The sequence below is a fragment of the Sparus aurata genome, chromosome 16 (genome assembly GCF_900880675.1).
Source record: "Sparus aurata chromosome 16, fSpaAur1.1, whole genome shotgun sequence".
NCBI classification, from domain to species: Eukaryota; Metazoa; Chordata; class Actinopteri; order Spariformes; family Sparidae; genus Sparus; species Sparus aurata.
The window spans coordinates 21,009,224-21,032,909 of NC_044202.1; the positions used below are offsets into that span (position 1 = coordinate 21,009,224).

At 45.0% G+C, this 23,686-nt stretch overlaps 1 protein-coding gene across 1 annotated transcript; it reads left to right on the forward strand.

The window, feature by feature from the left end:
* The first annotated feature begins 859 nt into the window (after positions 1-859).
* Positions 860-22,177, forward strand: dicer1 (dicer 1, ribonuclease type III). Its single transcript, XM_030392060.1, has 29 exons — positions 860-995; positions 4,473-4,581; positions 4,839-5,039; positions 5,191-5,353; positions 5,520-5,650; positions 7,150-7,284; positions 7,367-7,527; positions 7,765-7,933; positions 8,451-8,923; positions 9,538-9,670; positions 11,338-11,580; positions 11,737-11,891; positions 11,981-12,113; positions 12,282-12,357; positions 12,447-12,586; positions 13,112-13,291; positions 13,388-13,601; positions 13,711-13,864; positions 14,017-14,199; positions 14,701-14,806; positions 15,037-15,212; positions 15,522-16,296; positions 16,592-16,744; positions 17,277-17,921; positions 18,020-18,275; positions 18,948-19,216; positions 20,227-20,389; positions 20,579-20,654; positions 20,839-22,177. Exons 3-29 carry the CDS (start codon positions 4,926-4,928, stop codon positions 21,002-21,004), a joined length of 5,742 nt encoding a protein of 1,913 aa, XP_030247920.1. The 5' UTR covers positions 860-995; positions 4,473-4,581; positions 4,839-4,925; the 3' UTR covers positions 21,005-22,177.
* The last annotated feature ends 1,509 nt before the right edge of the window (positions 22,178-23,686 follow it).

Here is a 23,686-nt window from a genome sequence, read left to right on the forward strand (position 1 = left end):
TTGAAGTATTAACGTTGAAGACAACTCTACTTGCCTCACACAGTATTAAACACACATGCTGACCAACAGCTCCTATCAAGAAACACCGTGTGTATGTGTGTATATGTGTAGTAATGCTGCCATCTGGAGGACATCATGTAACACATGAGCAGGTTCAGGAGGAGAGCTGAGTCTTCAGAGCAGCACCTAAAGACAGGACTGATCCCAGTACAGCACCTAAAGACAGCACCTGAAGACAGGACTGATCATCAGTCCTGTCTTCAGGTGCTGTATTGGGATAAGTCACTGATCCCAGAGCTGCACCTGAAGATAGGACTGATCCCAGTACAGCGTCTGAAGACAGGACTGATCCCAGAGCTGCACCTGAAGATAGGACTGATCCCAGTACAGCGTCTGAAGACAGGACTGATCCCGGAGCAGCTGAAGACAGGACTGATCCCGGAGCAGCACCTGAAGACAGGACTGATCCCAGTACAGCGCCTGAAGACAGGACTGATCCCAGAGCAGCACATGAAGCCAGGACTGATCCCAGTGCAGCACCTGTCCGAGCACCTGAACCTGCTTATTCTTATCATTTCAAATTATTTAAATGATTTTTTTTAATAACTTTCTGATACATATGAAAAAGCCTTTAGTCAGATTTGATTCACAGACACGTCCACGGTTCATATTTTCTTTATATAATGCACAAATAATAAAATAAGTTTGAACTGTGTCCTGGTTCTGTTGAGTTGGTCCACTTGTTCTGCACGTAAGAACTCTACGCAGACGCACTGGTTGTGTTCGGCCGTAGAGCGTGGTTCCGGAGCGCGTGCGACATTTACGCAGCGTACGTGAATGTTTTGGCGCAGCACGGGCCCAGGTGAAAGGAAGCGGTCCCACCGTGGACGAGTAGCCTCCAGACCGACATAGCTAGAGTGAATGGCACTGAGGATATCCGACGAATGCTTTCAGATCTTTTTAGTCAAGCCCATCAACTGAAAAACTTACGCCAGGTGAGATTATGTACCGTATTGTGTGGTGTGTCTATCTGGAACAACCTTATTCTTTGCATGTGTTGGCCTTGCTAACTAGTAGCTGATAGCTAGCTAGCTGGCTGACATGTTGATGGTGCGTGGTGCTGCAGGTCCCAGACGTTGTGTTGCATCGCACGCTTTACATTTTGGGTGAAGCCATGTTTCAGTGTCGCTCTTTAACTCGCGCAGTCGGGGCTGGACCAGCACACTCAGACAGACCTGCCCGTGGCCATTAAAATAGTTCGTAAATAACTGGTTCCAGACAGGCGCGATCCGTATGGTTCACCAGACGTTAGCATGCTAGGCTAAGTTACCCCGTTGGGTTTCCATCGCAGTCATGCGAGTCTCTGCTCAGTCGGTACCGCTATGTAAGCTGTTATCAGACTGTCTGGCACTTTGTTTAGCTCTTGCAGTTAAACCTAGTGTGTTTTTTTTCCAGCACAGCTCCCCGCTGGACCAGCTTACACAGCGTAAATAAAATAATGTGTGATGTGGTGAGGCTAGCAGCCAGCGGGTAGTTAATGTATGCTAGCTCACGTCACGGTTCATACTCTGCCACCAGTAATGAGGCCAAGGACCTTCAGAGGCTTTGTTGCCCTTAAGTTTACATATAATTCAACTAGAATCCTCCAGATATGAATAGAAATCACTTTAGCGTTATGGTCCTGTGTTTAAACCGTGCTAACGTTAGTCATCCAAAAAGGCTTTGCTGGCATTGAGCTGCTTATCTGCTAACTAGCTAGCTAATGTTACTGAGCATGGTCTCTGCCAGTAACTTTACCTTAATGCTTCAGCTGAGTGTACCCACGAGTAGCCTCTTGCATATAGAGAGAGGAAGCTTACGTGGTGTAAATGTGTGTAACCAGCTGGCTTGACCCTGTGTAACACTACTGAGGACTGACTGGTAGAGATGAGTGTAACAGTGGCCCGAGGTCATGGAGTCAATCAGCTATTGGATGTGATGCATTAAAGATGAATTATTGTGGATGGTGTTGAGAACATTGTGTTCTGCCACATGTGAGAGTGCTGGATGTAGCTGACAGGAACACTTTGCTCTCCTCTGGCAGCAGCTCGTCACACACCGTGGGACAATAGCAGATGTACTGAAATGAGCACAGGCTCACATGTGAAAGAGTCTGTTATGTAAAAAGTTGACATGTTGGGGTCGAGGTTACGTCCGCTCCTGTCAGACCATCATTCACTCTGTTCATGCTGAATTTGTCCTTGGCGTGTTTGAGAAAAGTCTCTGTGACGCCGTGTTGCTCTGACAGTCAGTCCGGTTCTGACCCAGCAGTACATTTCTGTAACTTTCACACACACTCTCAGCTGTATCCAGAGCAGTCACATCCACACGTACAGTTTGTAAAGTGTGGGGGTTCAAATATCAAATAGCAGAAAGACATGTAGACTGACAGCACTGGAGAGCTCCTGCAGTGATAGGCTGCCTTTGTGTGTGAAGGGGAGATGTCACTGGTCCTTCCTGCTGCTGGCGGACTGAACCACCAGCACTGCTCCTGGCAGACCACACACACACACAACCAGAGCAACCAGAACTGACTCCTAACTGTGTAATCTCAGTATCCTGACGGCAGTGTCAGCATCTCAATGTGCAACAGTGTCTATATTTTGAAGTTTTGTTTGGTAGTGACATATTGTTTTTATGTGCCATAAGCACCAGTGACATGACCCATAATAACGTTATAACTCACTAATTATCTTTACCCGAGACTCAACCTACATTAACATTTCCAAACCTGTATCGCACACGTTCAGAGCTCTCCGTAAGCACCAGGTTAATGAACAAGTTGTGTATATTTGTGTGTGTGTCCTGCCGAGTGGAGACCGCAGAGTCTTCTTCAGTGTTTGGCAAATGCTAGCAGAACAAGTGTTGACCCACAGACACACAGAGCGTTACATTGCCTGAACCAACAGAGCATGTCTTCATTGAAGGGTTAATCCAGATGCCCCTGGACCTCCTCCAGGCTGCTGCTCCGTCCCCACAGGCCAGCTGATCCTGAGCCCTGTGTCCTGCTTCGACCAGATATTCTGTCACTGAAATCTGTGAACTCTGTGATTTAGTTGTTTCTGAGGTGTCTTCCATCTTTTCCCCTCCTCCTTTGTCAGTATGGGAGTATCTCCTCACTCATATGAAGGGACTAAGGACGGAGGATGTGGTTCATTGTACAGATTGTAAACCCCACTGAGCTTGAGCTTCTCCTGTGAACTCCTCACCTCGGTAATAAAACAACAATATAAATAACTGAGGCTGTCAGTAATTGAATCACTGGTGTGGTCCTGTTCTGGTTCAGTCACTGGATGTGTCATGTCAGAGCTGTTGGACTTTGTTCTGCAGGTTCATGGCTTGAATAAAGCTCAGTAGCTGAGCATCAGGTTGTGTTGTGTTTTTTAATCACCAGCCAATTGGAGCCACTTGGTTACAGCTGTGGGTCTTAGTGGACACAGCAGAGTCATACGGTCCTGTGGTGACTCAGGGCTGTGTCATCTCTGACCCGGTCTGTTTGTTTCGAGGTGAGAGGACTTCAGAGGGTAACAGTTCTCTCACAGTGTTGTAACCTGAACATGACTCGCAGAAGCAGGCGGTGCTTCCTCTACATCTTGTATTGGTAATAAAGAGATTCTGCTGTATGTTCTCAGTCGTGGGTCATTTAGAACCATTAATCAGGCTGCTTTTTATTAGAGTTGGGACTGACTTGATCCAGTGTCGGGATCCGATCCTGCTGATCCATGTACTGATCCAGATTCTATAGTCTACTATCTTTATATCCCTGTGGTGCTGCTGATGCCAACACTGTATTGTAGGCAGTGTTGGTAAAGCACCTGAAAGACATTCTTCAGTAACAAAACAATATGTATGACTTTGTTGGAAGTGAAAGTCACACAGTAGTTGAGTAAAAGTCTTAAAGAACCTGACAGTAAATATACTCTAATAACAGTGATTTTCTGCCTTTAAATCTACTCAAGTATCAAAAGTACATGTAAATTATGCGTATATTTACAAATGAATACAGGCTATATAATGTATACTGTAGGTCAAACAGCTATTGTATCATCAGATCCTTCATTAAGCATGTTTCTGATTATTGGTGGTTTTTTGTCAGATGGTCAACAAAATAAATCAATTTAACGATACACTCCTGCAGATTGCATCAGAAACAAGGTAACGAGTAAAGACTTACCAAATAAATGCACTGGAGTAAAAAGTACAGTATTTGTCTCAAAGGAGTGAAGGTGGAACACAGCAGGAAAGAAGTTGTGTTGTGTGGTGTGATGAGGGCTCTGGTGGAACTGTACTGGAATCAGATCGGAACTGACAACAGTGGATTGGGGCATCTCTCCCTTCTTTGTGGTCATTTGTCACACTGTTGTGTTTCTGTTCGTCTGTCCTGTGTCTAAATTACACGATTATAACAAAGTTCTCTGTTTCTGGTTTCTCAGGTCTGTATCCACCCACATGTGGAGAAGCATCAGGAGTTGATTGAGATACTTTATCATGAAGCCCAGATTAAGTGTTGTCTTCTTATTCAGAAAGTCTCAGTTTTTACCTGTAAGTATATTTCTTATTTGTTAAGACATTGATTCTGTTATTGTTATTCCAGCCTGTTCATCCTTGTGTCCTTGTTCTGGTCTTAACCACGTTGCACCAGACCAGCTGACTGGTTAAACAACTTATATCGAGTCTCTAATTGTACATATCTGCCAGAAACTCTTTCGTTGTTAGACGTAGAATGGAGCGTGAGAGAAAGTGTCAGTTGTATCAGCTGCCTACAGTGCATTAACACACAACCCAATCCTGCCTACCAGTGAACTTCTGCACAGAAGAGGATGATGAAATGAGATAAAGTGGACGCCTGGAGGAGCCCAGCCCCCTCACCTCCACCTCTTTGAAGCATGGCAGGCCTACAGCTTGTCACCCCTGCCACTTCACCCATGGGGCCTTTCTTTGGTCTGCCGTGGCAGCAGGAGGCTATCCATGATAACATCTATACGCCTAGGAAATATCAGGTAAGGACACTGATGTATATGATGTACGGGCTATGGCATTACTTGGCAGTAAGATTGCTGCTTTGTGTTGTAATTAATGAGTGTTGTATTTATTTCATTGAGTCTTTTCTCCATCAGCTCACTGAGTGTAACTCTGAACCTCCCTCCACAGGTAGAACTTCTCGAAGCAGCTCTTGAACATAATACTATCGTCTGCTTGAATACTGGCTCAGGGAAGACCTTTATTGCAGTACTTCTAACAAAAGAGCTCTCCCACCAAATCCGTGGACATTACCAAGAAAATGCGAAGAGGACTGTTTTTCTGGTGAACACAGGTACGTGTACCTGTACCTACCTCTGATGTGCAGCAGAATGTTCTGTGTGCACCTTTGGGAACATGAAAAAACACACTTTTCATTCTCGTTGATTTCATGTCTTTGTTCATTTGAATTCATTCATGTTTCCAGTTAGCTGACCATATATCTTGTCTGTATTGTCCAGCTCTGTCTGTCGTTCAGCAAGCAGCTGCAGTCAGGACTCACTCTGACCTCCAGGTGGGAGAGTACATAGATTTGGAGGAGACCTCCGCATGGACTGACCAACAGTGGAGTCAAGAGATAATCGAGAAACAGGTACGGTCCTTCTAATACAGACGTTCAATAAAAGCCTGGAAGTACAGTTAACAAGGTATTGAACAAACACTACGTCACTAATGGCCTCAACCCAACCTCCGCACGTGTGGGTGATTGTGCATTATCCAGAGATACTACTGAACACGGTGACATTATGACTCAGACTCTTAATACTGTCCTTTGGCTGCTGTGGCAAACACATTTCCCTGTTTGTGGGACAATAAAGAAATTCAGATTCTGAAGATGGAGATATGCTTATGACCCTGCACTGTTTCTAGGTCAGCAGCAATTGTAAGTAAAAAAATATGTGATCTGACCAACTTAACCTCCAAAAGGTCCAAATTCTTTGAATCGTATCCCTTCCATTGAAGCATGCTCCATCAGATCACACTGAGGTGGATCTGTGTCCCTCATCAGAGACCAGTTCACTTGCAGACAGTTTTACCTGACATAGATATGGCTGAGCATCAAGTTTCCAGCAGATCAAGCAAAGAGAGACTCTCAGTGTCAAATCACGGCTAAATGTTTCTAAGGGAACATGTAAAGCAGGTTCAGGCAGACCCAAAGTGAGCACACCTCTAGATGATCAATATGAATGGATAAATTCCCTGAGAGAGAGAACAGCAGCTTGATCACAGATACAGCCTTTACTAAATAAACAACACAAGGCTCCAGTCAGCAGTCGTCCTGTCAGAAGAAGCTGTCCTGAGAGTCTCAGAGGACCAGGAGCAGCTTCTAAACCTCGTCTCAGGATGGACACCTGGACCAACACCTGAGATGGGCTGAGAAATACCAGACTCTCACAGAGGATGAGAAAGAGTCCTTTTTATGTACCGATACCACAGTGTTTCAATGCACCAGTGAAACATGGAGCTGGAAGACTCAAGTCTGGGGCTATATCAGACCACACCATCAGACCTGACACCATCCTGACAGGAGAAGCACCACTACATCCTTCAGAGACATGCTCCACCTGCTGGTTTAATCTTTGTGGAGAAGATTCATACTGCAGCAGGATAAATGAACCCAAACACCTCAAAGCTTTGACACAACTGCTCAAGACCAGAGAAGACCGAGAAGACCGAGGAGTCCTGACTGTCCTGGACTGTCCTGACCGTCCTGGACTGTCATGACCTGTCCTGGACTGTACCCCACAGTCACCTGACCTCAGTCACATTCAACATTCATGGGGGCACTTGAAGACTGAGAAAGACCGTCAGTCTGTGACAGGAAGAAGCTTTGTGGACACCGTCAGATCATGCAGGGATAACATGAGTAGGTTTTACAATAACTTGTGGAGTCCATGCTGCTCAACTGAATGAAGTCATTAAAGCAAATGAGGACAATTCAAATACAAAGATATGCTGACATGCATGTGCATTTGTCAAAGATTTAACTTGGGTCAAACTGTTAAGTTGATTTTGTCATTTGTGAGAATAAAACCCACTGAGGTCACTGCTGACATCACGTCTCCTCCCTCTTGTCGTCCTCTCATACAGGTGCTGGTCATGACTTGCCACATATTCCTGTACATTCTGAAGAATAAAATCTTACAATTGTCTAAAATCAACTTGGTGGTTTTTGATGATTGTCACCTGGCCATCACTGACCACCCCTACTGTGAGATAATGAAGGTGAGGTTGTGTTTTTGTAGGAGTTGACAACATTGAGAGAATTGTGGACAAGCTGACTCTCTCTCTCTCTCTCTGTATGCAGCTGTTTGAAGGATGCTCCGGCAGTCCTCGTGTCCTCGGCCTCACAGCTTCCATTCTGAACGGAAAGTGTGACCCGTCAGAACTGGAGCAGAAGATCCAGAATTTGGAGAGAATCCTGAGGAGCAATGCTGAAACTGCCACTGACCTTGTGGTCCTGGACAGGTACAACAAGCCTTTATATGACTTGTATGAGGATGACTTACTGTGTCTGTGGCTAGTGTTGTTAGTTACAGCTAAACAAAGGATTTCCCTGATCACTGTTTATTCAAACACAAGGAAGAAACAGTTTGTAAGATCATCTGATGAGTGAACAGAAGACTACATAGAGTGACAAGCCACTAACAGACAAAGACTTAGAGGTGTGCCTGTGTCCAACCTGTGCTCTGTCCTATGATTCAGATACGCCTCTCAGCCAAGAGAAGTGGTGCTGGACTGTGGCCCGTACTCGGATAAGAGTGGCCTCTCCACCCGTCTGCAGGTGGAGCTGGAAGAAGCTCTCCACTTCCTGAATGACTGCAACATATCTGTTGCCAGAGAGGACCGTGACCCCACATTCATCTCCAAACAGGTCTGTGATGTTTTTATTTTTTGATCATATTATCTCCCTTTTTGAAAATTCATATGTGTGTGTTTACTAGATATACATCAGCTATCTTCTTAGGAGTGTCTTCTGTCTGCACACAAACTAAGCCACGGGTGTTTGATAAAAGTGTTCATGATACTAAATTAAGAAGCCAACATCTCTAGGATTCAGACAAGCAGGTACTTCTTGGACATTCCACCATTTCAAAGAATTAGACCAATGAAAATAAGCAACAGAAAACTCAACAATGAGACAACACAGATAACATTTCTTGTCATTAACTATATTTTGCAATTTATGGAAAGGATGTGTAGTATGAAAGGAGATGTCAACAGAGAGTTATCACCACTCCTTAGTTCCTTTCAGCTCCGCGCTGCTTATTGACTTATCTTATTGTGTCAGTTTTCCAGCATGCAAACTCTGCGCTTGTGCAACTGGTCTCTGGCAGCAGGTAACTGTGAAAAAGCACTGACTAACATTCTGTTCACCCTGTCGTACCAAGGTCCTGACTGACTGCTGGGCCGTGCTGCAGGTTCTGGGACCCTGGTGTGCGGATAAGGCGGCAGGCATCATGGTGCGGGAGCTCCAGAAGTACATTAAACACGAGCAGGAGGAGCTAAACCGCAAGTTTCTGCTCTTCACCGACACCATCCTGCGCAAAGTGCACGCCCTCTGCGAGGAGCACTTCTCCCCCGCCTCACTGGACCTCAAGTTCGTCACGCCGAAGGTCCTCCGACTGCTCGAGATCCTGCATGAATACAAGCCCTTTGAGCGGCAGCAGTTTGAAAGTGTGGAGTGGTACAACAACCGCAACCAAGACAACTATGTGTCCTGGAGTGACTCCGAGGATGAGGATGAGGATGAGGAGGTGGAGGCCAAAGAGAGGCCGGAAGCCAATTTTCCCTCACCGTTTACCAACATCCTGTGTGGAATCATCTTTGTGGAGAGGCGATACACGGCCGTCGTCCTCAATCGGTAGGCCTCCTTCTTCTGGACAGATGTCTGTTCTGATCTGTGACAGCTGTACCTCACACAGAGTACATAAACTAAACATAATCCAGAGCCTCTATTTGACTTCAAAACATGATTGTCGGGTGTTGACGGCCTCTAATGCTTAATGAATAGCTCTCGTCTTTACTTTTCATGCCTCTCCGCCAGCGACAGCCATGGTCTACAAAATCTCAAGAACATCTCGAGGGAATTTCTTCAAATTTCGTACAGATGTACACAATAACTCAAAGATGAACTGAGTAGAATTTGGTGGTCAGAGGTCAATATCACTTTGACACAAAACACAAAACACATATTTGGCCGTAACTCAAGAATTCATAAAATAATTAATATATGATTTAACATATAAATGTCAAACATGATAAAATGATGGATTAATGACAATCGATGTCCAGAAGGTCTGTGGTTAAATGCACTGTAACATCATAATATTGGTCTGGCTATTATTCAGTCCCACAGCTCAGGAACACAAACTCGACTGGTGCACAGAGGCATAAAACCGCGATGCTGTAATCCTAGTTTAACCAGAACCAGGACCCTGTTGAATACACTGTTTCTAACTGATGTGTCTTCCTCAGTTTGATCAAAGAGGCGGGGAAACAGGACCCAGAACTCGCTTACATCAGCAGCAACTTCATCACCGGCCACAGCATCGGCAAGAACCAGCCGCGTAACAAACAGATGGAGGTGGAGTTCAGGAAACAAGAGGAGGTACGCTGACATTGACATAGATATCCATGTTACAGACTCATGCTTGTTACTGCTAATGTATATTTAAATATACATTCTTTGTTGTTTATTTGGAACCCCTGAGCATCACAGGGTCTCTTTGACTCAGAACTTTCACATAGCGCAGAGAAAAGCTGCTGTAAGCAGCCAGTTAACAGTTGTAGTCACTTCAGTTCACTTCAGTCAGTCACTTCCTCATTCTGACATTCTCACACACTGTCCACACCAGCCCAGACTATTCATTTACGAGACTGCTTTGTGAAACACCAGCCTTTTCAACCAGGAAAATATATAAAATACTCTGTTGCTTTAACTTGAATCATTGTCGATTTGTCAAAGGTTTTTTTCGAAGCGGAAGCAGGAAAAAAACTGTGAGATCATGTTCAGATTGATAACATGCAGCTATGTAGCTGCTGAGTTTCATCTGATATTATTTTAGTCACAACACATTAAGTGGTATTATATAAGGATGTTTCCATCTTAAATCAAGAGTTGATCAAAATGAGCTTCAACTTTCAATCAACAGAATCAAAGCCCAGTTCAGAGAAGACTACAGACACACACAGTAAACACAGGACAGTTCTGTCCTCTTCTGCCATCTGATGACTCAGTTTCTTTTGTATTATATCTATCTAGGTAGTTTCAAAGTTTGTTCCAAATCGACCCGTGAAATAAGTTACTGTCATTACACTAAAAATAAACTACATTCATTTGGCCGATGCATTTAAAGATAATGTTGGTTATTATTATCTTTATAGAGTGTAACCTGTCTTTTTATAGACAAATTAAAAAATATAAATGAGCCTTCAGAGAATAAAACAAGTGATCTGCTGAATGCTGAAAAACAAATGATTTAGTTTTACATATTATCATAGCATTGAACTCACAATCCATATTTTGTTCCTAATAATGCTGCACTGTGAACAACAAGTTAATATTGAAATAATTCTAAAAGAAGACAGAAAAGGACAAAAACAGGTCAATGTTTGTGACCGTCTGCACACTGTGAGCATATCTCAGTCGTCATGGAGCAATACTTTCTGTTGCAACAGACCAACAGACCAACAGACCAGTGCGGACGCACAGGTTTCAATTATCAGAGTTTCAACCTAATAAACTAACTGGGTCACTTTCGAGAAGAATCAGCTCTGATTGATTCTATATTCTCTCCAGACGATGTTGTCAGATGATGCTTCACTGTTAAAGAGACTCAACTTATTCAGGACCAATTTCAGCCTCTCTCCTCAGCTGACCAGTGTCACATGTTTGTGGTTGTATTTATTTTAACTAATGCAGCAGCTAATATAAAAGTAGATTTATGGTTGCCTTTATATATAATCCCTCACTGAGATGTTATCCCTCAGCATTTTCATAAGCTTCTATGTTTTATCCTGGTTTTTAATAGTCTCTGACTGACTGACTCATCAGCTCTCAGAGGGCAGCCGTGGATGTGCCACTGTTTTGTTTCAGATTTGGGATTTTATTTGTTTTATATTATTTTAATTTTCAGATACATTTTCATCAAACATATAGCCATGATTATAACCCAGTCTAATGAGCACCTATGGGTCCTGAGGACCCAATCAAACAGTCAACATCACTGAAGTGTCAAATCCCTTTTCCCGGCCCCACCATTCTTTCTTTCACAGGTCCTCCGCAAATTCCGGGCTCATGAAACCAACCTGCTGATTGCCACCAGCATCGTGGAGGAAGGTGTGGATATTCCAAAGTGTAACCTGGTGGTGCGGTTCGACCTGCCCACAGAGTACAGGTCCTACGTCCAGTCCAAAGGCAGAGCTCGGGCCCCTGTCTCCAACTACATCATGCTGGCTGACAGTGAGAGGACTAAAGCCTTCGAGGAAGATCTCACCACTTACAAGGCCATAGAGAAGGTGACCTGTTCAATTTAGTTAATAGTTGATTTAATGATGTTAGGAGCAATTTAGAAATGAACAACCCTTGATCCGACAGACAGAATGACCGTCAGTACAAAGTATATCATAGTGTAATGTGAGGTGCTGATAAAGATGGCATTTTATTCTGAGCAGATCTTAAGGAACAAGTGCTCCAAGTCGGTGGAAGTGAGCGAGTTTGAAGTGGAGCAGGTGATGGACGATGACAACATCCTCCCGCCCTACGTGCTGCGATCTGAGGATGGAGGTCCGAGGGTCACCATCAACACAGCCATCGGACACATTAACAGGTAAATGAAGTCTCTAAATGTTTACTTCTCAAGGAAATAACACATGAACACATAATAATGTTCGGGGGTGTTTTTGCTCTGATACTCAGGTATTGTGCTCGGCTGCCCAGTGATCCCTTCACCCACTTGGCACCAAAGTGCAAAACTGCTGAGACGCGTGATGGACGCTTCCAGTCCACGCTCTACCTACCCATCAACTCCCCTCTGCGAGTTCCTGTCAAGGTGAGCATGAACATGTACTTTTTTTTTTTAAAGGTTGCAGTCTGAAGCAGGTGTGTTCCACATGTCAACACCTGGACTGACTTCACTTATTTAATCCATGTACACTAATGCAATGTTTCCAGCCTCCCTCCTTGGATTCATCGTGTTGACGTGTCGATGTCTTTACAGGGTCCGATAATGAACTGCACCAGACTGGCAGAGAAAGCAGTTGCATTAGTATGCTGTGAGAAACTCCACAAAATAGGTAAAACCAGAACTGAGAACTTGGCCTGTGTTTGAATTTGGTATAACGTCTCTCTGTATCTATTTGAACTGGTTTATTTTGCCTCCCAGGTGAGCTGGACGATCACCTGATGCCGGTTGGGAAGGAGACAGTGAAGTATGAGGAGGAGTTGGACCTTCATGATGAAGAGGAGACCAGTGTACCAGGCCGGCCCGGCTCTACCAAGAGGAGGCAGTGCTACCCTAAAGCCGTAAGTTTGGTCCATTACAACTAAACCTCACAGACTCTCACAGGACGCTGAGAATTGGTGTCTCAAGGCAAAACCAAAATTCATACAATTTATTTCTAAAGTTTGTTTCAGGGGACAAAGTCCGACTGACCTTTTGTATGATTTGATGTGCATGTTGTTATGTGAGACAACCTTCATCACAGATATACCCACATCAAAACTACTTCACAGATGATTTTATTTGATTGCTCAAAATCCATCGTAGGTATTTTTTTTTGGTTAAAATTAAGACATAAAACCACATTTTTGCATAAATGTCTCTATAGGCAGTTACAGGGTAAAAAGGTACGTAAAGTGATAAACCTCAATTCCATGACTTGGCTTCTTTTCTAATACCTACAACAATTATGTTCAGTGAGATCAAATTATTGTCCTGGCACACATTGAACAGCATTCAGAATGTCCCAGCACATCTTGTTTTAAACATCACTTTACAACTTAAATGTTCTTCCTAAATGTAGTATTTTGTCTCTTCTTCTCTTCCAGATACCAGAATGTTTGCGGGACAGTTACGCTGTGCCAGAGCAGACTTACTACCTATATGTGATTGGGATGGTCCTCACCACCCCGCTCCCTGATGAACTCAACTTCCGCAGAAGGAAGCTCTACCCACCGGAGGACACCACCAGATGCTTCGGCATCCTGACTGCCAAACCCATACCTCGAGTATGTCACCCGGTCAAGACTCCCCGTAGTTCTTTCAGACCACAGGAACATGTTTTCACTTCTACGGATGTTAACTGATGCTGTCCTTCTGTCCAGATCCCACATTTCCCGGTGTACACTCGCTCGGGTGAGGTAACCATCTCCATCGAGCTGCAGAAATCTGGCTTCACGCTCAGCGCCGCACAGCTCGACCTCATCACCCGCCTGCACCAGTACATCTTCTCCCACATCCTCCGCCTGGAGAAACCTGCCCTGGAGTTCAAGCCCACACTGGCTGACTCGGCTTATTGCGTTCTACCTCTGAATGTTGGTGAGTAGAAACATTCTCAGTCGAGCTCATGAAGGGATTTTTAAGCTATGTGCAGATGCTTATTGATTTCCCTCTATTATCCTCTCTGCTGTTTCATTGGCTGGTTCAGTTGGAGACTCTAATACACTAGATATGGACTTTAAGTTCATGGAGGACATCGAGAAGTCTGAGGCCCGCACCGGCATTCCTACCACTCAGTACACCAAGCAGAACCCCTTCACCTTCAAGCTTGAGGACTACCAGGATGCTGTCATCATTCCAAGGTACCGCTGCACCTTGTGGTACATACTGCAGTTACTTACACTGTGGAGTGAGTCTCCGCAGATCAGATACAGTAACAGCAGCTTTACTGTGTATAAATGCTCTAATAAGCTGGTTTTGAGCTACATTGAGTGTCACACTGCTCCTCCTCCAGGTATCGCAACTTCGACCAGCCTCATCGCTTCTATGTTGCTGACGTGTATACAGACCTGACGCCGCTCAGCAAGTTCCCGTCACCAGAGTATGAGACATTTGCAGAGTACTACAAAACCAAGTACAACCTGGACCTGTCCAACCTGAACCAGCCGCTTCTGGATGTAGACCACACCTCCTCCAGGTCAGCAGCACAGGAGTTATGATCGTTTATTACTGCTGTGAACCACTGTCCACTTTCTATTAGATGTGACTGTTCAACTGATCAGACAAGAGGAGGACTACAGCATATGTGAAAGAGTTTGGGAAAGTCTTTTGTGGTTCCTAAAGGAAGGAAGGAAGGAAGAAAGGATAAATGTCAGTCAGCAAAGGTTTGGCTGGAAAACTATGAGCACAGAGTTCAATGTCAGCAGCTTTTGGCCTGAGGAAATATATGTTTGACCAATGAAATCCTTGGTTCCCACTGATGTCCACTGGGATTCTTCTGCTTTTACTTTTTTTTAGACTGAAAAACTACTGTAGGTCTTGTCTTATAATATGAGTGACAACAGCCACATTTTAAAGGCCAGTATCAATATCCCAGTGCAGTAACAGCACGTTGCAAGCATTTCTCTTTGTACATGGATTGCTCTTCTTGACAGCTCAATGGTTGACACACTCTTCTGACTCTTTCTTGTGTTGATAGACTGAACCTCTTAACCCCTCGGCACCTGAACCAGAAGGGCAAAGCCCTGCCCCTGAGCAGTGCAGAAAAGAGGAAGGCCAAGTGGGAGAGTCTGCAGAACAAACAGGTGATGACTGCTTCTCTAGTCAGCGACAGATGATGTATTGTTTGTGTCGGCGCTGGTACAAATCCACTGAAGGATCACGCTAAGTTGTGTGTTAACCTTAAGTGCTGTTGGTATAAATGTAGACATGCTGTTTGTGTGAGTGTAAATCTGGCTACTAAAGGTTCAGCTTGAACACTTTACATACATTCTGTTCTACAACACTCAGTCTAACAGTGTGCTATGTTTCTCAGATACTGGTTCCAGAGCTGTGTGCCATCCACCCCATCCCTGCCTCCCTGTGGAGGAAAGCAGTGTGTCTGCCCAGCATCCTCTACCGCCTCCACTGCCTGCTGACCGCCGAGGAGCTCAGAGCCCAGACAGCCAGCGAAGCCGGAGTGGGAGCTCAGACCCTGCCCCCTGACTTCAGGTCCCTGTCTTGACACACTACACAACATATGAGCTCAGTGTGGAAATGAGCCCTTTCAGTTACTCCATTCATTTGGACATATTTAGCATCAGTATCTAAAGAAAGTCCTGAAATGAAGAGATTTCTTTGCCAGCTGACCGTCACAGGTGGTGCACATTAAAGATTTCCAAACCCTGTGTCCAGTTCTACAGGAATTCTGTGACACCATAGAGCTGGCCTTTTTATTATCCGAGTGTGTCAGTAAACTTCAGATGTTGATCATTGTGTTTAAAGTTTCTAATGCGTAGATGGTTTGTTTGTATGCGGCAGGTATCCGAACCTGGACTTTGGTTGGAAGCGATCCATCGACAGCAAAACGTTCATCTCTTGTCCTGAGTCCTGCTGCGACGATGGTGAGGGTCTCTGTAGGCACCAAGAGACTGTAACCCCTGAGCCCAGTTCTGTAACACCTCCCAGTAGTCGCCACTCTCCCCTGCCTGAGCAGGGCCCCCTCACGGCCCTCGAGCCTGGAGAAGCCACCTGCACGAGGAACCTAATAAATGGCACTGCCCTACTCGCCAACTGTGACGATGACGGCCACCAAGATGAGCACCTTCACCAATATGTCAATTGCCAACGCTCCCAGCCCAGCTCCCCTGAGCTGCAGAGCCCCGAATCAATACAAACCACTACCTCAGTTCCTGTGCAGCCCTCTCACAGCTTGAAGAAGCCCAGCTCTAGTCCTCCACAGCCTAGTGATGAATGTAGACCTGGGAGGACCTCAGACCACACCAATAAAGCTACCTCAGTCTGCAGCAGCGCAGCAACGGGTCCCACTGCTCCCACTGCTCCCACAGCACCTTCTACAGACCTGGTCCCTGTCCTCCAGCACAGAAGCCAGGCAGGAGACTCCCCCAAAAGCCTGGGGCCCAACCCGGGCCTCATCCTACAGGCTTTGACTCTATCTAACGCCAGCGACGGCTTTAACCTGGAGCGGCTGGAGATGCTGGGAGACTCTTTCCTCAAGCATGCCATCACCACATACCTGTTCTGCACTTATCCCGACGCTCACGAGGGACGGCTCAGCTACATGCGCAGCAAGAAGGTAAGACAGGTCACGACTTATTCTGAGGACGGGAGGGCATCATGTGTGAAATGCCAATTGTGGACAAAATCTACAGTTTTAAGACATTTTATTGCTGCTAAACTCACTATCACCACATTTAGGGGAGGCACCGTATTCTTCCCCGATAATGTTGTGAACAACAAATCATAGAAATGCACCAAAGAAAGCTTGCTGTCAACAAAAAAATGCACAGGTGCAGGAGTTGGTTAAGTACCCAGCTGCTAAATGCTGTCAAATGCTGTTGACTCATCCTCTGTGGTCTGCCCATGCCCAGGTGAGCAACTGTAACCTGTACCGTCTGGGGAAGAAGAAGGGGCTTCCCAGCAGGATGGTGGTGTCCATTTTCGACCCCCCTGTGAACTGGCTGCCTCCCGGCTACGTGGTCAACCAGGACAAGAGCAGCACAGACAAACTGGACTCAGAGGAGGTCAGTGCACTGCCTGCTGATCTGTGTGTGTGTGTGTGTGTGTGTGTGTGACACTGTGTGTGTGTGCATGTTGTACACCTGCAGAGTGGGGACATTTTGACTTGATCATGTTGTGGGATTAAAATAAGAATGTGCAGGAGGATTGAGATGATTCAGTTTATGTTTTGTTAAGACTCATTCTTTCGCTCTGTCACACGTTGTTAGTGTTATGATGCTGTTAGGCCACTAGACGGCAGGCTCCCACCTTGTCTGGAAACACACCGTGTTTTTTCCTAAGTCTCAAAGTCTGTTCTGCTCCTACATGAGAGGAACACAATCTGTAATACTGCTACACTGAGGTGATGATGAAAATATATTTATGTAGCGCTTGTAGTCTGCTTTGGTTTTACTCATCCATTTTTCATTTTGTGAGGCGGCTCACACTGGAACCCCTACAACCAGGAGGTTTAGTTTATTGGAGAATACCTCAAATCTAATGTAGTTATATTTTTTAGTGAACTCTGCTTCCCTCCTGTTTGTGTTCTTCATTCAGGCCAAAGAGGAGCTTCTCGCCAACGGGCAGTCTGGGAATGACTATGACGAGGACGAGGAGGAGGTGGAGGAGGTGGACGAGGTGGACGAGGAGGGTGAGCTGATGCTGAAGGATGAGCCAAAGGATGAAGTCAACATGGAAGACGATCTGGAGTATTACAAGGAGCACATCAAATTCATCGACAACATGTTGTTGGGATCTGGTGCCTTTGGTAAGAAGATCTCTCTGAGCGGCTTCCCTCCCCCTCTCACCCCGACCTCTGGCCCCTCTCCCGCCATGGAGTCCCCGTATGAGTGGAAGGCCCCCAAGAAGCCCCTCCATCCCACCACGGCCCACTACCCCTCGGAGCCTGCGCCCAGCGGGCCCTCTGCAGAGGAGTTTGACTACAGCTCATGGGATGCCATGTGCTACCTGGATCCAAGCAAGGCAGGAGAGGAGGACGACTTTGTGGTGGGTTTTTGGAATCCATCTGAAGAGAACTGTGGCGCCGAGCTTGGCAAGCAGTCCATCTCCTACGACCTGCACACGGAGCAGTGCATCGCTGACAAGAGCATTGCTGACTGTGTGGAGGCTCTGCTGGGCTGCTACCTGACCAGCTGTGGAGAGAGAGCCGCCCAGATGTTCCTCTGCTCACTGGGCCTCAAGGTGAGTGATGAACTCTTAACACTGTTCTAATACCAAAGTTCTGTACCAATGATACAATGGCTATACAGAGATATAAGGGTTGTTTCTGATGATGACAGGTGTTACCATTGGAGAGAGGGAGCCTGACAGGAGCAGTGGTGCAGAGCCGCCAGACCACAACCATCAACCTGTGCTACGGCTGGCTGAAGATCCCGCCTCGCTGCATGCTGGCTCATCCAGACGCAGAGCGAACTCTCAACCACCTCATCTCCGGCTTTGAGAACTTTGAAAGAAAGATCAACTACACCTTTCAGAACAAGGCTTACCTCCTGCAAGCCTTCACCCATGCTTCCTACCATTACAACACCATCACAGGTCAGACTGCAGCTCACAGCGTCGGGACACTTTTGTCATTGTTTTACTGTTCAGACTGCTCTGTTCAGTACGTGTAAGTAATACTGTGTGTTGGAGAAGCAGAAGAATCATTGAAGGAGAAGGTATGTTTTTACAATAAAGTAAAAACTTCCTTCAATACTTCTCAGTTCTGGTGCACGTGAATCCAATTTACTGAAACTGATGTTTAAAGCGGCAAAACATTTCTTTCCCCTTTTGGGTCGCAGCTGAACAAGCTGTAAACATAACACTGATATAGAGTATTCTCACTATGTAACCGGACTACTAGAGTTGTATCCAACTAACTAACACAATAACACAGTATACTTAAAAGAGCAAAATGCTAACATTAAAATAAAAGAACCAAAAGTATTTATGAGATCAGCATGAAGACCACCAACTCTGAAACGTACTCATTTGTCCAAGTACAGTGTGCAGATATAGATGAAACTACGTGGCGGCTACATTCATGAAGAGTTTGCTGTTACTCTTCTGAGGTATGAGGCTGTTGAGAGCAGAATATCCCACCAGTAAACTGAGAGGCTCAAACACAGAGCTGAGAGAAACTTGGGGGTTTGTCACTCATGTGACCACTTTCAGATTCCACTGCACCTCCCCACAGCTTTGACTGTTGTTTGTGTACTTTCTCCCCAGATTGTTACCAGCGGCTGGAGTTCCTTGGTGATGCAATTCTAGACTACCTCATAACAAAGCACCTTTATGAAGACCCGCGGCAGCACTCTCCTGGCGTGCTGACCGACCTGCGCTCGGCACTCGTCAACAACACCATCTTTGCCTCTCTGGCCGTCAAGTACGACTACCACAAGTACTTCAAGGCCATCTCGCCCGAGCTTTTCCACGTCATCGACGACTTTGTGCAGTTCCAGTTGGAGAAGAACGAGATGCAAGGCATGGACTCTGAGGTGAGTCCTGTTTTCTACTGGAAGCAGCGCGCGCATCAGTCCTGAACAACAAAGTCCTGCAGCAAGAAACCTAATCTCTGCTGTTACAGTTTTTTCTTTCCCTAAAATAATGGTCATATTCAAAAAGATCTGCCTGAGTAACGAGGCTGTCAGCTTCCATGAATCTGGTTCATATTCCAGTGATTTCAGTCCTGAAGAGAAAATGCAGTTGGATTTAATTTGCCTGGAAATGGCTATCTTGGCACCAGATCTCCTCTCATTCTGCTCGAGAGGTACCTCTCTGCCGTGGGACAGCAGGCACGTACACAAGCATGCTGAACAAACAGCTGTAAGAAATAAAGAAACGTGCCGTAGTAACATGGTACGAATCCGCCGCCCACGCTTCATCAATCCAGAGTAACAATAGCATGATGAAGCTGTTAATGCAGCGTGCTTCAGACTGTCACATGTACGGTCGGTACATTAACAGATAAGTAGAAAATGTCTCCAGACTCACATTTGATCATTCAATTAAATACTAGTCTCTGTTTATTATTGGTGAGGTAAATGTGCTCTTTAAATGGAAGGATCCCTAATTGTTAATGACTCTTCATGCTCTTAACAGGTGGGCAGAGTTACACTTTGCACAGTCAGGCAGCTGAAGGTGCAATTTGTGAGATATGATCAGAAGGGTGTAGAAACAACAGTTTCAAACAACGTGTGTGTGTGTTATGTTGGAGAGATGTGAATGATCCAGCCCGTCCTGTCTGTAATACCACTTTGTACCAGCAGGAGGCGGTGTTTATTGAATTCCAGGAAACGCAAAAGAATATCCCATAGTCTGTGTGCTCTCAGCATCCTCTCTCTGTTAGTGGTCAGCACTCTGTGGTCTCAATGTCCACAACATCTCACGAGCACAAGCTGATCTGCACTGAATAATCTGAATGTGCAGAGAAACTGGAAACTAAATGTCTCAAATGATGGGTGTTGTGACAGATCAGCTGACAGCTCTGTGTGTTTTTTGTCTCCAGCTGCGCCGCTCTGAAGAAGACGAGGAGAAGGAGGAGGACATCGAGGTCCCTAAAGCTATGGGAGATATCTTTGAGTCGCTAGCAGGAGCAATTTACATGGACAGCAGGATGTCTTTGGAGACGGTGTGGCAAGTGTATTACCCGATGATGAGGCCACTTATAGGTGAGGAGAGTGAAGCACATTTATTTATTAGTGTCTGTGTTTTTTCCCCTCTCAGCTGTAATTGTTGAGGGGGTCGTACAGGGGTTAGGATTGTTGTCAGCTGTGTCGACATGTTGAAGAATTGAATGTCTGAGGAAGTTTGTGATGCCACGTTTCTCACCTCATTACCCTCCTTCTCACCGCTTGCAGAGAAGTTCTCTGCTAATGTGCCACGCTCTCCTGTGAGGGAGCTGCTCGAGATGGAACCCGAAACGGCCAAGTTCAGGTAGGAGATGAGAACCTTCTCCCAACTCTCATCAATCATTACGTTCATCATGTGGATGAGATATCAGTTGCCTTGACGCAGACGGTGTCTTGTCAAGTTTTGTTTTTAAAACGTGTTTTTGAAAATAAACTTGACAATGACCACTTTTTTTATTCCAACCCTGTCCCTTCTGCTTTGTGCGCAGCCCGGCAGAACGAACGTATGATGGGAAGGTCCGGGTGACGGTGGAGGTCGTCGGTAAGGGCAAGTTTAAAGGAGTTGGCCGCAGCTACCGGATCGCCAAGTCTGCGGCAGCGCGACGAGCTCTGCGCAGCCTCAAAGCCAATCAACCTCAGGTCCAAAACAACTGAGCTCAGCATTAGCACCTAAGCTATTGATGCTAACGGAGAAAAAAAAGCAGCGGCGGCTTCCCAACACAGCGCGACGCTCGCCCTGTATCTTCAGCCTGCGATGGCACAACCAAGGCAGCCAGGGAACACTGTGTGGAGACGCAACAAAAGAAGCAGACTGATCTCTCAACAGATTTCACATCGGATCTTGTACCTTTTTTTTTTTTTTTTTTTTGTCTTTTTTTTTTTTTTTGCGCAAACACAATCTTTACTTTCCCTCTCTGCTTTGTGTAATCACATGAGTGCTTTATTAACGTTTAGCAAAGTGTTTTAAAAAAAAAAAAAAAGGTCAGGTCGCAATGTCTATTCCTCACTGTTTGATTTGTGTTTTGTTTGGTTAACCTCCATGTCAGTGAGATGAGGCTTATGCTTATTGTGTAGTATTAGACTGTACATAGTTCAATCAAAGGTGTAAATCAAAGTATGTAGTAGGAAGAAGAAAAAAAAACGCTAAACTCCTCAGCCTGTGCACTAGTGCCAGTCAGTTTTAAAGCGGTTTTTAAAAACGCTAACGGCAGACATGGCTAACAGATACCACTGGAGCAAACACCTGGTGGCACTTCTGTCTGAAATCTGTCTTGAAATGGTATTCTTAATCATTTTTGCACTTATTACATTAGGGTCTGTTACTTTGAGAATTGTGTGGTCACATTGACACCAAAATCATATACGTAGCAAAAAATATAAATATATATAAAAAACGATATTCTTGGCCTTAGATGCGAAGGCTCACCCTCATATCCTGCGAGATGGATAGGAATTTCAACATTCCCAGTTACTGTAATTTAAACTAGTTTTTAACCGCACTTGAGGTTGCATGTTCTTGTAGCTTATGTATAAACCATGACAACTGGATGGCTTCTATAAATGTTCTATGGATATATCTAGAGTGTGTGAGCGCGAGATTAGATGTTTATGGCATTATCTTTGATGATTTGGTTTAAAATGTTTTGATACCAAGAATGGATGGAATCGAATTAGTCATTCTTGCGCACTAAATGTCTTTCCGCAGAGCGAATCATCCAGTTTTGATATACGAAGAGAAAGACATATCACACATTCAATATGCTGCAGACTTTTCTACAAATTGGATACTCGTGTAAGACACACAATCTTTTCAAATACAGTCTTTGTGAAAAAAGGCCAATTCATTTCAACACACTAGTGTTCCTCACATCCCGAACCTACCAAAGCTGAAACAGATGTGACACTATGAGGTTGAAGTTGATTCCTAGGGAAAAGGATACCAGCCTTTTTTTTTTTTTTCTTTTTTTTTTCTTTTTTGTTTCTGTTCGGACAAATTTTGCTTCTCGCTAAATGTCTTTTTGTTTTTTTCTCATCAGTAAGCCCTTTTTCACTTGAATACCTCAGTTAATTGCATGCATTTTCTTTTCTTTTTTTTTTTTTTTTCTTTTTGTTTGGTGCTATGTTTTTGTATTAAGCTTGAATTTCTCATCTTTTTTGCACTGTAACTATAATACCTCTTTATTTGACCTTTTTTTTTTTTTTTTTTTGGAAATCTGTTTGATTTGGTTGTCCCGTTCGTCAGCCATCAAGCTGCAGAGGAGAGCTGCGTTGTCGTCTTTTCCCCCTCCCATACTTGAGGTTGATGATTTGTTATTTTATTTTTAGGGTGGGGGGAGTGGGGGGGGAGTCAGGCAGATGTTCTCTGCACATAAGCCTAACTGTTTTTTTTTTTTTTTCCACATTGATTAGCGATTAATTTGATCAGCTGAGAATCTGTTTTTGAGCTCTTAGTCAAACAAACAGGATTGATCGATCAGATGAGTCGATGCTCGTGGAGTTAATCAGATTGCACTCTCAGACTTTCGCTGACGTTTTTCTTCTCACCGTGGAAGGAGGGAAAAATACTTGACTTCACCGCGACGCAGTTCATAAATGAGGGTTGGAAGAGACGTGTGGTTTCTAAACTCTGCGTAGCGATCTTCAGTCATGTAATCCAGCCACAGGTGCTTCTACCTCAGACAGTGTTAAAGACTGCAAATCAAATGAAAATAGCTCTAATAAAGAGACGCATACTGTAATCTCTGCATGTGTCCGTCACGCATGCAGCAAACAACATACAGATATCGGCTTCACTGAGTCCACGTTCCCTCAGTGATTTGTCACCTGAAGGGAAACCAACACCTTCCCTGCTGGACATCAGTGTCTGCACAGACGCATTTAAATTCAGTCATCGAGAGGAAATCGTTTCATTTGTATAATTCTAATCATAAAAAAAGTAAAGTGATGAGTGGATCGCGTTTCTCCGACTAGAGATTTGAAAGCAGAGACGGCTGATCTCGTCTTGCTTCCTGCAGTTTGTAAATCAGCCTCCAATCTGTACAGATGGTGATGTCACCTATTAAACCCACACGGCCGCTGGAAGCCACCCGGCTCCTGAAACCAGCTCCGGAGTAGAAAATGTAGTCGCAGTGAATGTTTCTGTTGCTTTGTTCAACACAGATTATAATCAGGCAAAGTGTGCAGATGCCTGCCCGAGGCCCCGAGGCTCCTGGGCTCACCGTGTAGCAGTGGGTTGGTGATCAACGGCAAATTCATTTCATAATGCGTCGATAAAGAACGATATAAACTAAAGTGATCGGCACCCCCCACGGTGTGACACCTGTATTACTCCTGTCA

Coding starts and splice junctions, on each gene's coding strand:
- dicer1 (XM_030392060.1), top strand. CDS start 4,926: ATGGCAGGCCTACAGCTTGTCACCCCTGCCACTTCACCCATGGGGCCT. Junction 5,354..5,519: donor TGTTTTTCTGGTGAACACAG/GTACGTGTACCT, acceptor TGTATTGTCCAG/CTCTGTCTGTCGTTCAGCAA. Junction 13,865..14,016: donor GATGCTGTCATCATTCCAAG/GTACCGCTGCAC, acceptor CTCCTCCTCCAG/GTATCGCAACTTCGACCAGC.